The sequence below is a fragment of the Mastigoproctus giganteus genome, chromosome 7, assembly GCF_048544385.1.
Source record: "Mastigoproctus giganteus isolate SK-2022 chromosome 7, ASM4854438v1, whole genome shotgun sequence".
NCBI classification, from domain to species: domain Eukaryota; kingdom Metazoa; phylum Arthropoda; class Arachnida; order Uropygi; family Thelyphonidae; genus Mastigoproctus; species Mastigoproctus giganteus.
In genome coordinates, this window is record NC_143581.1 from 9,761,572 (window position 1) to 9,777,547 (window position 15,976).

At 39.3% G+C, this 15,976-nt stretch overlaps 1 protein-coding gene across 1 annotated transcript; it reads left to right on the forward strand.

The window, feature by feature from the left end:
• Positions 1-1,484: 1,484 nt before the first annotated feature.
• Positions 1,485-15,565, forward strand: LOC150082484 (uncharacterized). The gene is made up of 4 exons (XM_090377787.1): positions 1,485-1,565; positions 5,087-5,190; positions 5,949-6,047; positions 15,126-15,565. The coding sequence occupies exons 2-4, from the start codon at positions 5,118-5,120 to the stop codon at positions 15,563-15,565; spliced, it is 612 nt and encodes a 203-aa protein (XP_090233913.1). The 5' UTR covers positions 1,485-1,565; positions 5,087-5,117.
• The last annotated feature ends 411 nt before the right edge of the window (positions 15,566-15,976 follow it).

Below are 15,976 nucleotides of genomic sequence, written 5' to 3' on the forward strand. Positions count from 1 at the left end.
CCACAGTACTCTGGCCGCTTCTCCGTCATAGGTACCTGAGCTTAGTGATGGAGAAAAAAAAGGAGATGGCAACATAGAAGTGGAATTGAAGTGTGAACAAGGAGAAGGATGAGGAAAGAAGGCATTTTCCGGTGCAGCAAAGAGGTGGGTGGGGAGAAATGGGAATCACCCATGGCGTTGGGAGCACACCCATTGCCAGGGGAAGGAAGACAGTTTGCAGAAGTCTGCAAAGGGGTGCGCCATGTTGGTATCCCACATCTGGCAAATCAGATTTCAGCGGCACCTGAACAACCCAAAAGGTATTCAAAAAAAATTGCGAAGAGCTAGTGCCGTCAGTTGGATTGTCCTGGAATTGCTAATGTGAGTCTCAAGTGGGTAGAACGCCTTCTCTGGAATACATCTTGAACAAATTCAGTGAGAGCTATGTACAAATTTTCCTCCGTGAGAAAAGAGTGCACAAAATTTCGGGGATTTTCCTATATCTTCGTGAATAGTCTAGTCCGGTAGTCATCATACTGGGGACAGAGTTACATGACATGTTCCCATTTTCCTTCATGGCCACAGAGACAGAATGAGTTTTCTTCAATTCCAAGCGTGGTTAATTATGTCTAAATGGGCCATGCCATGCCCAAAGTCTCCTCCCTGGTTTGCTCGAGGTCTCCATGATTTGGAGACCTCGAGCAAACCAGGGAGGAGGCTTTGGGTATGTCAGTGACACAGTTGGAATAAATGTTTTGGTAACAGCACCTTTTGTTGTCGAATTCCAGTGACCTTGCCACATTTCACGCAGTTTGTCTGCTATCCTTCTGTTTACTGTTTTGGGTCGTTTACCATGTCAAGCTGAATGCCTGCAACTATGCAAGGGATCCCTTTTCTGAGTTTATGTTGTAGGCCTCTTTTGATGACTTCACGGTAGAGGGACCTCACTGGAGATGTGACAAACCCACTCATCAAGCCAAAAAAACGGGAATGAAGTGATGTGGTCGCAACTCGTGTTTTTATAGGCATGAAAAATTTGCATAATGTGCAGTTCTGTAAGGTGGTAGATCGATTTCTATTGGATACTTGGGATTCGCTTGCCAGGAGGTCTATTATAACAAATATTCGCCTTCGGCAACACTTTGCACGAAAACAAATTGGAAATATTCATTCAAAGCATATTGTTCTGTTAATTTTGTCGAGCAGTGTATGTGGAAATCGCAGTGATTTTCCTAAACACAATTGCGTGTCCATTAATATCGATTTTATCATTGATCTTTTAAAGATTTAACTCGCAAAATGACGCCATTCACTAATTTATACTTTTGTAAATTGTGACGATTTCATTTCAAAGTGTTTTCATCGCAAAATGATTTTTATTTTTGGCCATTCCTGTTTGTTTGTATCTTATCACTCGATTAGCGAACTTTGTTACTCAGTGTTTTGAAACGCCATACAAATACGTCTACCAGCTTAACAGCGTCTATTTAATGGAGCAGATACCGGCCCTTTCTCTTCGTTGCAGCGTGATTTAGTGGTGATCTGTGGCTCGATTTATTCGGATTAAAAGAGCAGTTCGAGAGAAAGTAAGTGGTCATATTTGTTACTCAGTTGGACATTAGATTAGATTAGATAAAGGTAGTGCATTACAAATATAACTCTCAATTTAGGAAGTGCTCTTTATTTGTAGCGTAGTACTAAAACGAAGAAAATTTTCTTTGTTTTCATCGACATCTGTTTACGTCCACACGTTTGAGTTCCTTCAAGTGTTTTTATTGTCTTATCTCAAGTAGTTTCCAGACAGCAACAGACTCATCTGCGACGTATTTAAACTAAGGGAGACTCTCAACGTTTATGAGTCAAGATGGCTCTTAATGATTTTCTAAAATGATAGTTGTATCGATCCAGCATCGAAACCGATATCTTCCAGTTGTATTTAACTGAGCGAAATGTTTTTGATGAATATTTTATTATGAACAGTGTCCCCGAAGGGAATACTTGATATAATGGGCATCCAGGCATTCATATTCCGAGTATCCAATAGAAATTGATCTACCACCTTACAGAACCGCACATTATGCAAATTATTCATGCCTATAAAAACACGAGTTGCGACCACATCACTTCATTCCCTATTTTTAGGCTTGTCCACTAGGATAGCCACCTCCAGTACTCAGGATGGCAAGTCATCGTCGTTTAGATGATTCTTTCAGATGGTGGGCCGTTGCATGACTGCCGTTGTAGACAGGCAGTCGCTTAATTTGCACTATGGAAGCAATTTCATGAGACAGGAACCATTACAAGAAGAGCTGGCTAAGGTTGCCCGAGGGATACATCAACCAGAACAGACCGCTCCTTTACTCTAATAACAAGACGGAACCTGCAATGTCTTGTCATCAACTGTCTGTTGAGATTGCTGAGGCTACAGGTGAAATCATTTCCAACCGGACTGTCTTAAGATGGCTCAATCCAAGTGGACTTATTAATATTATTGCAATTCAAGAGCCTTATACTGTTAAAGTGAAACCTGGATATACTCCAAAGGTAACGGGTTTTCCACTTACTGCCCATATAATTCAACCGGTCTCTAAGGAACTTAAAAGGTATTGTGGTGTTAAAGAGCGGCTACTTGTATTGGTTACATATTTGAATTTGAATGTTTATCTAATTTCTGTATATTGTCTTCCAACAGAAGATTTTCATTTTTCCTTGAATTATCTGGAAACAGCTTTAAATTTCTTGGGTCCACAGAATGTCTTTGAGTAAATCTACCATCTGTTCACGAGCCATTTCAGTAATCGTCATAGTTTAGTGAAGTCTAAATTTCAGGAGGTATCTAGAGAAGTTCACGAGGGTATTCCCAGGGGTTTATCTTGGGGGTTCTTATATGGAATACAGTGTTACAAGATTGGCTTTCCCGTTGTTTCAGAAGTACTAAAATCATCGCGTATACCGACAATCTTACTATCTTAATTCATGGTTCATCCAGATCTGCAATCGAAAGTAATGGCAATGATGTTTTACAAAATTGATTTCAATGGACAGTGGATAATAAATTGACAATAAGTTCGTCTAAGGCTGAAATGATGATCTTTGGATCGCGTTTAAACCCTCAACGACTCCCTTTACTGGAGATTAATAATAATAGGATTCCACTTGTCTCTGAAACTTGGGATTACAATAGACGAACTCAAAGCTTTTTGTCTCTCCTTTAAATAATATAACCACAAAGATCAGAAGATTCACTGGTGCTAAACTGGAGACTTTCTAGATGTACCATGAGAATCTATTATAATACCATATTCGTTCCTATGGTCACTTACACTGCAGGTGCATGGTTTCCCAGGATTCGAACTGTTAAATTTCGCTTGAAGTTAGCTACTATGCAACGTGCAATATTATTATGAATGTTAAGAGCTTGTACTGTTTCAACTTGGGCACTACAGGTTCTTGCAGGTGTATTGCCATTGGACCTTCACGTAGCTTACAGAGGTCTTTGTTATAGGTTAAAAAACCAACTATCAACTGAATTTATGGGTTTGGTTCTGAATATTCATTCAGATATTAAGCAAGAACGTAATCGTTTGTGGAATGAAATGATAAATCTGTGGCAGACCCGCTGGGATAGGTCATCTGTCGGATCTGTTTCTAAGGCTTTCTTCCCTGAGGTGATCTTTTGTGTAAAGCAGAAACCTGTTTAGTTCTCTTTAGACTTATATGCATCCTTCCTCTTCACGTGACATGGACCTCTTAACGAAAAACTATGTCGTTTTGGTCTTTCTAGGGAGGAAGCTTGTCAATGAAAACTGGAGCCACATTTTATTTGATTGTCCGCTATATAATGACTTTAGAGATGTTCTTCTTTCTTCAGTTACTACCCAGAAGCTCTGGGTAGCCAAGCGGCCAGAACAGAACAACAGAACATACACATAATACACACAAACATACACTACTCATTTCTGGCCCTGCTACAGTGGTACTGTTCTCCACAGAGATACGAGGCGGAGATGAACTGACGTTCCAGGTGCCGCCCATTACAAAAACATATGTCCATCCCATTAACCACCCCAGAGCTCGTCAAAACTGGTGCCATGAATATGTGACTTCGAGCTCTGACAAATGGAGTACAGTTCTGTTCTCTGATGAGTCCCGTTTTAACCTTCAAACAGATTCTAGATGTTATTTCATCCGTAGACAAGGAGGAATGAGGTACCATCCCTCCAGGATCAGAGAAAGGGAATTACAGTGGAAGCGGTGTTCTCGTGTGGGAAATAATAATTAACGGCCTCACCTCTTCACGTTTTTGATAGGGGTACCATAACCGCGCAGAGGCACCGAAAATAAATCCTTGAGCCCTATGTGTGACTATTTAGTGGTACGGTTAGGTCAGATTTTCTTTTCATGCACGACAGCGCCACTGCACATCAGCTTAAGTGGTGGAGGGACATCTTAAAACTGAAGATGTCCGATGACTACAGTGGCCAGCAAGATCATGAGACTTAAATCCGAGCGAAAATGTAAGGAAAACTCTTGGGTGTTCCATTGCACCCCGACAACCAAATCCTCGATCACTTGGTGAGCTTGCTGGTGGAAGAACGGGATTTGTTGCCGCAGGATCTCATAGATTCTGCCCTTATACCCAGTATGGTTCAGTGATGTCAGGCCTGTTTAGCCGTTGGAGGGGATCATACGATGTCATGGGACCATAATTTAGAGAATGTTGTATCTACTTCTGTAATGTGCCTTTTTGGTAATTCTTATACAATACAGTACCAATAAATGTTCCTTTTCCCTGTCCGAAGTTTCTCGCTGTCTCCTCCTTTCATTGCCATTCTATGGTACACCACCACCCCACGATTTCTACCTTAATTTTGTCGAGCAGCGTAGTTCTGTTATTCTTATTAATGATCAATTCGAATCAATAACTATTTCAACGAAAAACAAAACCAGAGAAATAACCATTCATCTGCGTCTCTGATCAGTTAGCTCAACCCTATTTGAAAAGTAAATTTGAGAGGTGAAGAACAAAACCTTAGGCAACTTACTGTGACACCACCTTTTACTACTTGGAACAGTTAAAGCTTGAAAATTTCTTATACTTTTGCAGGAATCCTTCAGTTGAAGATAATAATAAAAGAATGCTCAAGGAACTCCACTCCCAGATCTCGCTCTTCGTTCTCTGCGTGGTTTTCTCAACGGCCAAAGCTTATGGTAAGGAAACATTGCCTGTTTTTCGTGGTCACCTTTTTCTAAAATCATAATGTCATAAATAATAGCTATTTTTTGGACACTTTCTAAATAAATAAATAAAATAAGTTTCGTTGGCTCATTAGTGATTAAGTCAGTCTCTGGAAGGCTTTCCAATATCCAATTCAAATAATTCTAGTGTGCGTCGTCTCCAACGATTCAGGATTATTAAACTAACAACTGTAGAACTTCGAAATCATTACACTTCTTTGTCGTTGTTACTGCGTGCAATTTTTACCAAAGAAACTAAGGCCATGAGGCATTAAGTGTATTTTGTCTGTAAATTGCATGTAATAGAGAACCAAGTTTACTGCTCGCATTTTATGTGGTATTGGTAGTAAAGGAGTGTCTATCGAGTTCTCCTTTGGATTTTGCCGAACTCTGCCTTTGATCGAGCTTTCAGGAAAGAATATTGATGATTCAGTTTAGTAATCATCAGTGCCTGAAACCCAATCTAATCCTACCCCACCAAGAAGTCTACTTGCTAAGAGTTCCAGGTGGTTTCTCATAGGGATATTGCTTAGCAATCTCCACTAGTCTAATTGCTGTTCTTCGCATCTTCCCCAGTACTTCGAAATCTTTCTTTAGATGGTCCCCAGACCTAGTAACAGAATTAAAGTGTGGTCCCACTGTTATCTTATAGAGAGGTAATAGCAAAACAATGATAATTCATGGACTTTATCTTTAAGATACCAACTGATGCGCGTGTTTCCTTTTTGTAGATCATTGCGACCGATCATGTCGGCATGGAGGAATCTGTATCGATGAGACATGTGTTTGCCGCTATGGATATTATGGAGAATGGTGTCAGCACGATTATCGTAAGTATCTTCCACCTCACTTCAGTAACAGATACATATTTGCTGTTCAGTTCCTTCAAAAGCGTGAAGTGTGGTGTTCTAAATATAAAATTTTGCAAAAAGGTCGGCATTAGTTTTGACCCTAAAAGGAAATTTAATTCTGAAGTCTTAATGAGACTTGAGAATTCGATGCTATGTATATCCTACATTGACCATTAAAAACATCGTGACCACTTAATTAAATTTGCATTAACAGAGGCATATGATGCAAGAAAGCAGAGCATCAGCCAAAATTAATTAAATAAATAAAAAAACCCTTCCCATTTCACCTATTTATTGGCTCAAAAAGTATGTCTAGTTGTTCCTTGAATTTACTATCAACTTCCACAACGACCAATGGAAATTTGTTCCAGCAATCAATCACCCGCTGGTTAAAGATAAATTTCTCCATGCCTATTCGACAAGTGTCTTTCCCCAATTTCAGTTTATGCCCCCTCAGGTTTGTAATCTGAGCAAGAGGAAGAATACCATCAACATTGAGTCTCCTCAAATCATTCAAGGCCTTATATGCCTCAATTAGATCACCTCGAAGGTGCCTAGCCTCGCAACCGCTGCAATTTGTAGAACTTTAAGACTTTTTTGGTAAGAGCATCCCTTTATTCCATTCACCACTCTTGTTGCCATTTCTGAACTCGTTCTAGCAACTCTACACTCTTCCTAAAGTGAGGCCTCCAGGCCTGTACACAATACTCAAGGTGTGGCCTGACCATTGCCTTATACAAGAGGATACACCTCCTTCTCCCTGCTAGCAAAATTCCTATAAATCATTGAGAAGACTCCATGATCAGCCCTGGCAGCCCAGCTGCACTGCTCAGCGAACTTCATATCTGACTGCACAATTACGCCTAGGTCTGCTTGAATCTACATTATCCTGAGTGTAGTACCACACAGTCGGCACGTTTCTCTCGGGTTACTTCCATCCATATGCAGTACTTTGCAGTCAATGTTAAACTTCATTTGCCACCTCTCAGCCCACCTGGAACCTTTTCTAGATCGTGTCTCAGTAGCACACTGTCATTAGCAACTCTGCCAACCTTCGTATATCCATCAAACTTTGATATTAGGCCTTATTCCTGCATCAATATCATTGATGTACACAGATAACAACAATGAGCCCAACAACAAATTCTGGGGATTATACAAATAACATTATATCACGAAGAGCAGTGTCCATAGATTGCCACTCTCTGTCTTCCCCAACTTAACTATCCTTTTATCCATTGTAGCAACTTACCATTAATACCATTCTGTTCCAATTTGTACAATAGTCTTCCATGCGCAACAGTGTCAAAAGCTTTCCTGAAATCCAAATATATATCAAAATTAATTTTGGCATCCAGTTCCCTTGTGACCACATCATAATATCCTATCAAATTTGTCAGACAAGACTCTCCCTTAACAAACCCATGCTGTGTCTGAATTATTGCTGCAGTCTTGTCTAGATGATCCTGCAATGCATCTTTAACCAGTGACTCCATTATTTTACCTGGAACAGAAGTTAAACTAACAGGTCTGTAATTACTCGTGTCACCCTTCGATCCCCCTTTGTGAATTGGGGATACATTTGCACATCTCCAGTCCGTGGGAACCTCACCTGAGTCCAAGGATGCTCTCATAATTATGGCTTAGTTGCTTTGCCGCCTCCATTAATATAACTGGATAGATCCCAGGCACCTTTCTTATGTTAAACTTCGATATTTTCTAATACACTTAGATCTCCGTTATTACAAAATGATTTGACTTCCTGTTAAAAGTTTAATAAGCTTCTGTCCTTGCCTTCCCTACTGAATTTTTCATGTGTGAATGCAGATGCATTCAGTTTGTCAGCTACCTGAGCAGAATCATCAACAGTTGACCCATCGATATCAAGTGGACCAATCTGATTCATCCCCTTCCTTCTAGAGTTTACATAAGTAAAGAACTCTTTGCTGTTTTTCTTTGCATCCCTTGCCAAGGATTTCTCGTAATCTGCCTTCGCCTGCCTAACCTCCTTTGTAACTTGGTTGCATATCAACTTGCATCTATTATAGGCTTCTGTGTCACGTGTTAATTTGTATGTATCCCATGCATTTTTCATCTCTGCCATATGTCTCATTAGTTCATCTGACATCCATTGAGGCCTAAACCTTGAAGAATATTTCTTAGTTGGTATGTAAAGCCTAGTAGCTTCCAAGATAAGTTCTTTGAATGCTTCCCATTTTGAATTTGTTGTTGGTAACATCATCAGTTGGTCCCACTGTACAGAATTTAAATACTGTCTCAGTCCATCGTAGTCGCCTTTACGAAAGCAATAACCCTTCCCTTTACCCCTGATACCTAGTGGTTCCTTTATCTGCAGGTTCTTGATGCATGAGGAATCACTACTGATAATCAGATCAAGAGTATTACTCCCTCTAGTTGCCTCCCGAACATGCTGATATAGAAAACAATCATCCAATAAATCCACAAAAGCCTTTGTAGTGTGTGAGTGACCAACCCACAAATTCCAGTCAATATCTGGGAAATTAAAATCCCCCATTATAAGATATTCTGCTTTACTGGCCAACTCTATTTCTTTGTGAAGTTGTTCGTTGTGCTCATCAGGGTTATTTGGCCTATAACACACTCCTACTCTCATTTTTACTTTCTCAGTTCTTATTTCACACCAAACTGACTCAATATTGCACTGTCCAACAATATCATCTAGATGCACTGGCTTGGATTTTATGTGTTTCTTAACTTACAGCATAACCCATCTTCCCTTCCCTTCCTATCCTGTCTCTCCTTTCTGCACACATTGTACTCCTCAAATCCAAATTGCAACATTATTCGCCTTTGATGTCTTGACCAGCACTTCAAATTCATCAAGTTTATTTACCAAACTCCTAGCACTGGAGCACACGCAAGTATACATGCACTTTTTCTTATCCTTAGTTACCCTAACACAGCCCATGTATTTACTTGTTCCAGGATGACTCCCTACAGTCCTTGAAATCCCCAGCACTGTGCTTTCGAGGCTGCTGTTCATACCAATTGAAGCAGCACGAGAATCACTTCCACCTCTGTTGTGGCTACTGGTAATCTGTTAGTCTGTGAATCCCCCCCCCAAGTTAGCAGTTTCCAACCCACCTAACACTGCCTCAATAACATCAGCAAATATTCTTTCCCCATTTCTAGTTTATTATTATCATTATTAGCGATATGGTGCAGGGAAGCCTGAGGCTTATGCTGCACCAGCCAAAAAAAAAAAAAAAAAAAAAAATTCCCGAGTTACCTTGACAGAGAAAGAGAAGAATGATGATATCCAGCTCAGGACCTTGGGTGTGCCAAGCCCATACTCACCAGATGTGAGCCCCTATTTAAGTGTATCCATCCCTATAGAAGGAATCTCCTGTTAGCAAACACAGACCAGGCTTAGAAAAATTGAACTCCATGAGCCTTGCACATGTGGACATGTGGACATGTGTTTTTGTAATGGGCGGCACCTAGAACGTCAGTTCATCTCCGCCTCGTATCTCTGTGAAGAACAGTACCACTGTAGAAGGGCCAGAAATAAGTAGTGTATGTTTGTGTGTATTATGTGTGTGTTCTGTTGTTGTGTCTGACCGCTTGGCTACCCAGAATCATCAGTCACCTGGATTGATGATTCTGGGTACTCGTCCACACCACGGGAAGGTGGGCCAGTCTCAATGGAGCTCGCACTGTCTCAATTCGAGACTCTGACCCACCTGATGTTGGCAAAAGATGGGCCAGATTCCTCTGGGGGCCCACTCCAGAGGAGAGAGAAAAAAAAAAAAAAAAGGATTTCCCGTGGTGTTAAAAAAAAAAAAAAAAATAAATAAATAAATAAATAAATAAAATAAAATAAAATAAATAATAAACAAATAAATAAAAAGTAAATGAATAAATAAATAAATAGAAAATAAATGAATAAACTAATAAAAAAAAAAATAAATAAATAAAAATAAAAATAAATAAATAAAAAATAAATAAAAATAAATATAAAAAAAAAAAAAAAAAAAAAATTTGGGAATGTTGCTCCCTATTGAGTAGCTTCACCAGACAAAGAAGTAGAATTATTCGTAGACGTATAACAAATTCTTCTTCTTGTGAAAACATCGGATGCAAACTGCTGAAGAGCAACATAAGAATTCTTGTCTCCCACCAGCAAAGTTTCATGCCCATGAGAGAGTGCAGAAACTGATGAACGAAGAACATCTCTAAAGTCCTTATACAGCGGACATTCAAATAAAATGTGGCTCCAATTTTCATTTTCCCCGCATTGACAAGCTTCCGTCCTAGAAAGACCAAAACGACATAGTTTTTCGTTAAGAGATCCATGTCCCGTTAAGAGGAAGGATGTCTAAAGAGAACGAAGCAGGCTTCTGCTTTACACAAAAGGTCACCACAGGAAAAAAAATCCTAGTAACAGATCCGACAGATGACCTATCCCAGCGTGTCTGCCATAGATTTATCATTTCATTCCACAAACGATTACGTTCTTGCTTAATATCTGAATTAATGTTCAGAACCAAACCCATAAATTCAGTTGATAGTTGGTTTTTTAACCTATAACAAAGACCTCTGTAAGCAACGTGAAGGTCCAATGGCAATACACCTGCAAGAACCTGCAGTGCAGAAGTTGAAACAGTACGACAAGCTCTTAACATACATAATAATATTGTGCGTTGCATAGTAGCCAACTTCAATCGAAATTTAACAGTTCTAAGCCTGTGAAACCATACACCTGCCGCATAAGTAGCCATAGGAAGGAATACGGCATTATAATAAATTCTCATGGTACGTCTAGAAAGTCCCCAGTCTGAACGAGAAATTTTTACAATAGCACCAGTGAATCTTCTGATCTTTGTTGTTACATTATTTAAATGAGAGACAAAATTAAGCTTTGAGTCGATTGTAATCCCAAGTAATTTAGTTTCAGAGACAAGTGGAATCCTGTTATTATTAATCTTCACTAAAGGGGGTCGTTGAGGGTTTAAATGTGATCCAAAGATCATCATTTTAGTCTTAGACAAACTTATTGTCAATTTATTATCCACTGTCCATTGAAATAAATTTTGTAAGACATCATTGGCATTACTTTCGATAGCAGATCTAGATGAACCATGAATTAAGATAGTGAGATCGTCGGCATAAGCGATGATTTTAGTGCTACTGAAACAACGGGAAATCCAATCCTGTAATACCATATTCCATATAAGAGGCCCTAAGATAGATCCCTGGGGACATCCTCGTGAGACTTCTCTAGACACCTCCTGAAATTTAGATTTCACTAAAATGTGACGATTACTGAAATAGCTTGCGAACAGGTGGTACAGTTGCTGAGAGCATCCAGCTGATCGTAACCGTTCGAGAGCACTCTGCCACCATAGAGAATCAAATGCGCCCTCGAAATCAACAAAGGTAGCTAACGTGTACTTTGATGTTGAATTCTCAATGCTGCGAGCAAATTCAACAAGTGCATCTTCACAAGACTTCCCTACACAGAACCCGTATTGATTAGAGGACACCATATTTTTCGACTGAAGAAGATCAGTAACACGCAGAGTCATTAGGCGCTCTAGCAACTTCCCAAGATTTGGCAAAAGTGCAATAGGCCTATAAGATCTAGGATTTAATGCTGGTTTATCTGGTTTTTTAATCAGTTTTAAAAGCGCAATTTTCCACATATCAGGAAAGAGACCTTCTTGGAGACATTTATTAAAAAGTAAAAGCAGTACTTGTGGACGCAATTTGAAAAATCGCAAAATAAATGTATTTTCAACCAGATCTATCCCTGGACATTTCTTAATATTAATCTTTTTAGCAACAGAGGTTAACTCATCAATGGTAAATTCTTCTGTCTGAATATTGGTGGTATAAAGCGAATTTGCAACTCGAATATTTGAATGTACAACAGAATCAGTAGTTAGATCATCCACCGGGAATAGTCTGTCAAGAATAACATTAACTGTATTTATCCAATCAGTAGTCTCCAGGAAATCTTCTTTCACAGTGCCGTATACGTCTAAAGAGTGAATCTTATTACGAGCTATCTTATAAATAAGACCCCAAGGATTATCATTACCAGCACTGTGAACAAACTCCTTCCATGTTTCCCGTTTACGTGTGGCTATAGCCTTTACATAACGTTGTTTGAGTAAAATGTATTGAGAGTAAAAATAAGCTACTTCATCAGAATGCCAATCCCTACGTCGACGCTGATATTTTCGACGGGCTTGATGTACCTTTTTCCTTAAAGAAGACAATTCTGAGGTCCACCAGGAACAGGTCTTTAAACTAATCTTTTTCTTGCTGGCCGATTTGTAAGAGGCCTTAAGTAATGACTGGCGTAATAAGGCAGCAATTCCAGCAGCCGTAAAAGAGTGAAGAGACGAAAAGTCTTGTTCAGGGAAATCTGCAGAAATGGATGAGTCAAATAATTCCCAGTTTATATGATTTATAGAAAATCTGACTAAAGCTGGCTGTAGTAAAAATTGATCTCCAGGTTTAGAAAAATCAGTAACAACAAAAAATAGAACCCGATGATCACTTGTTGTCCAATCAGTAATCACCATCCAATCACGAACAATTGCTTTAAAATTAAAATTAGTTAATGTCACATCAATATTTGATTCTCCAACAGAGCTGGAAAAGGTTGTTACTTCTTGAGGTAGGTTTATTACATTTAAGCTGTTATTAATAATAAATTCCTCCAACATATGACCACGACGATCACTTCCATTACTGAACCAGAGTGGAGATTTAGCATTTACGTCAGAAGTTATTAAGACATTCTGTGGACCCAAGAAATTTAAAGTTGTTTCTAGATAATTCAGGGATAAATTAAAATCTTCTGAGGGAGGGCAATATAGAGAAATTAAATAAAAATTCAAATTCAAATATGTAACCAAAATACAAGTAGCCGTTCTATTGCATAAACCATTGATTATAGTGATATCAAGCTGACTATTTAACACCACAATACATGTTTTAAGTTCCTCAGAGACCGGTTGAATTATACGGGCAGTGAGTGGAAATCCCGTTACCTTTGGAGTATATGCAGGTTGCACTTTAACAGTATAAGGCTCTTGAATTGCAATAATATCAATAGCATTTTGCTCAGCAGACACTCGAATTTCGTCCGATACTGCTCTAGAACGCTGACCGTTAATTTGCATAATCCTAATACCAGCAAGCAAAGACACAGGAGAATCAGCAAGAACATTATTATCTCCAATAACAGCTCCATCTCCGGGAATAAAACTTCTATTGGTATTATTATAACTATTATTCATTGGCGGTCCTTAATCGTGCCGTCTGTAATGCCCGTAAGTACTCGGGACACGTGCCGTCCCTAACCGAGTGCTGATATTCCTTCCTACGTCTCTTACAGTTGATACAACTAGGTGGCTCTTCCTTAAATGGACACTCATTAAATACGTGCCCACTTCGAGCACAATGTCCACAAGACGGGGACTCATGCGAACAATATTGGGTAGTATGTCCATACCCAAGACACAGAAAACATTTAGTGACTATCGTATAAGGACGGTGCTTATGAGAACTCCAAGTCAAAAACAACCTGTCCAGGGAGGACACATATTTATAAATTTTAGGTGAGAAGCTAACAACCCAATGAACTAGCGATGACGACCTGGCCTGAGTAGTAAAACGAAAAACTGTTTGTTGCTTCACTTCTTCTAATGTGAAACCGTAATCTATCAAGTTCTTGTTATAAAGATTATCCACAATATCGTCCTTTGAAAGATCCCGTGGGACGTCATAAATTATGACTGATGGATTACCTTTACGAGGAACGCCAGTGATCACTCCAGCTTCGGAAAACGCCGCCGTTGAAGTTAAGCAGTCCAAATCTGATTTCGTAGCTGTTTCCACAACCACTCCTCGATTGCGAACAAGTCGCAAAGATTTCACTTTTACATTCTTCAAATCATTTTTAAGAGTTGTTGTAACTACATTTTTCACATCAGAACTTGTTTTCAGGTCACTGTTATCTGAAGCTTATTATTATCATTATTAGCGATATGGTGCAGGGAAGCCTGAGGCTTATGCTGCACCAGCCAAAAAAAAAAAAAAAAAAAAAATTCCCGAGTTACCTTGACAGAGAAAGAGAAGAATGATGATATCCAGCTCAGGACCTTGGGTGTGCCAAGCCCATACTCACCAGATGTGAGCCCCTATTTAAGTGTATCCATCCCTATAGAAGGAATCTCCTGTTAGCAAACACAGACCAGGCTTAGAAAAATTGAACTCCATGAGCCTTGCACAATCTTTCCAGGGCCGAGTTGATTGACAAAGCTCTCATCATCATATGTTCTCCTATCGTAGACCGTTTCAAACTTAATCCTTACTCGCGACTGTTTTTCAACATTGACTTCTATTTGTTAAGTAAGTCCGCAGTTCTCCTGCTCTTAATGTCATTAGTTCCAACGTGTACAGCAATATCAACTTTTGTGCCCTTAAAAGATAATATCAACTCTATAACGTCATCAACTTTTTCCATTGGCAGACATACCCTTATCCTGTTCCACCTATCCTTTTTGCTCAATATATTTCCTGTTTCCTTGACAACAGAGTCACCAATAATAACCAGCCCCAGTGGGACCAGCGTTGCCTTGAAGATTGCTGTTCGGTTGCCTGATTCATAAGAGTGAGCTCTCTCGTAGAGTTTGGCAGTTAAGATCTTGATGGATCGCCCATTTTAATTCCTTCGAGGGTATCTACTCTACTCTTCAAACTCTCATAAACGCCCATCACAACTCTCAGTTGGCGTTTAATTTCTTAATGCTTTCTGCACCAAGCACACACAAAGACATCCTCCTTGGCTACATCACAAAAAACACTTGGTCATGGTGCTTTGACTGGACAATGTTCATCCGGAATTCTCAAGAAATTCAATTATCTACTTGGGTGTGGACAAAACTGTCCTCTCTCTCTAAGGGGTAGGTTATGTTCATTCCTGCGGGTTTATTTGTAAACTTTATTCATATGTCATTGAGGAAATACTGATGGAAGTGTTTATATTTGTCTTCTTAGGTGACAAAAACGAGGGTCTCTCAGATGGAGCTATTGTGGGCATAGTCCTAGCTGTTGGAATGTTTGTTGCCATACTTGTTTATTACTTTTACCGAAAGAGAAGACGACATCATCTAGTGGATAAGCTGACAGCTTGTTCGTCATCCGGAGTTGGATACAACACCAACTGCCCTACAGATAAATTTCCTACTTCCGTTTCTGGACAAGCTGCAGCGAATGCTTCAGATTGTGCATCTTCCCATCCGTGGCAGGAAGAAAGTCCATACCACGGACCTCCTCCTCTTCCTCCTCCATCTGCTCCACACTATTCTGCTTCAAGCTATCCACCCTCAGATTTTGTTCAAATGGATCCACATCAACCACCATATCCTCCTCCACCGCCACCTTACAGTCCTGTGGATACTGGTCCCAACCCACATATTAAAACATCTTTTAAATAACGAATTTCAAAGAAGATTCTCCAGAGACCACTGGAGAATCTTCTTTTGACCTATGAACAAATATGAATGATTTCACGCGATGTTGTTTAATATAGAATATTTAAAATTGATACCGGTGAAAGAGAAATCAAATTGAAGAAATTGTAAGATAAAAACTATTTAAAATAATAAAATACTTTTTATTTCATTTGTATTTACAGCTTTCTTTCATTGTAGAAGTTTTATACAGCAGTATAACAAATAAAGTTTTGGTTTTATACACCAGCATCGAATAGAAAAATATTAGCGAGCGCCCTCTCAGTTTTAAATACTTCTATTATTACCAACTTGGCTATTTTATTGGATGAAAAACCAAGATTCCGTGGGATTCAAATAATATTTGGCTTTTTCCACATGGAACGATGGATGTTA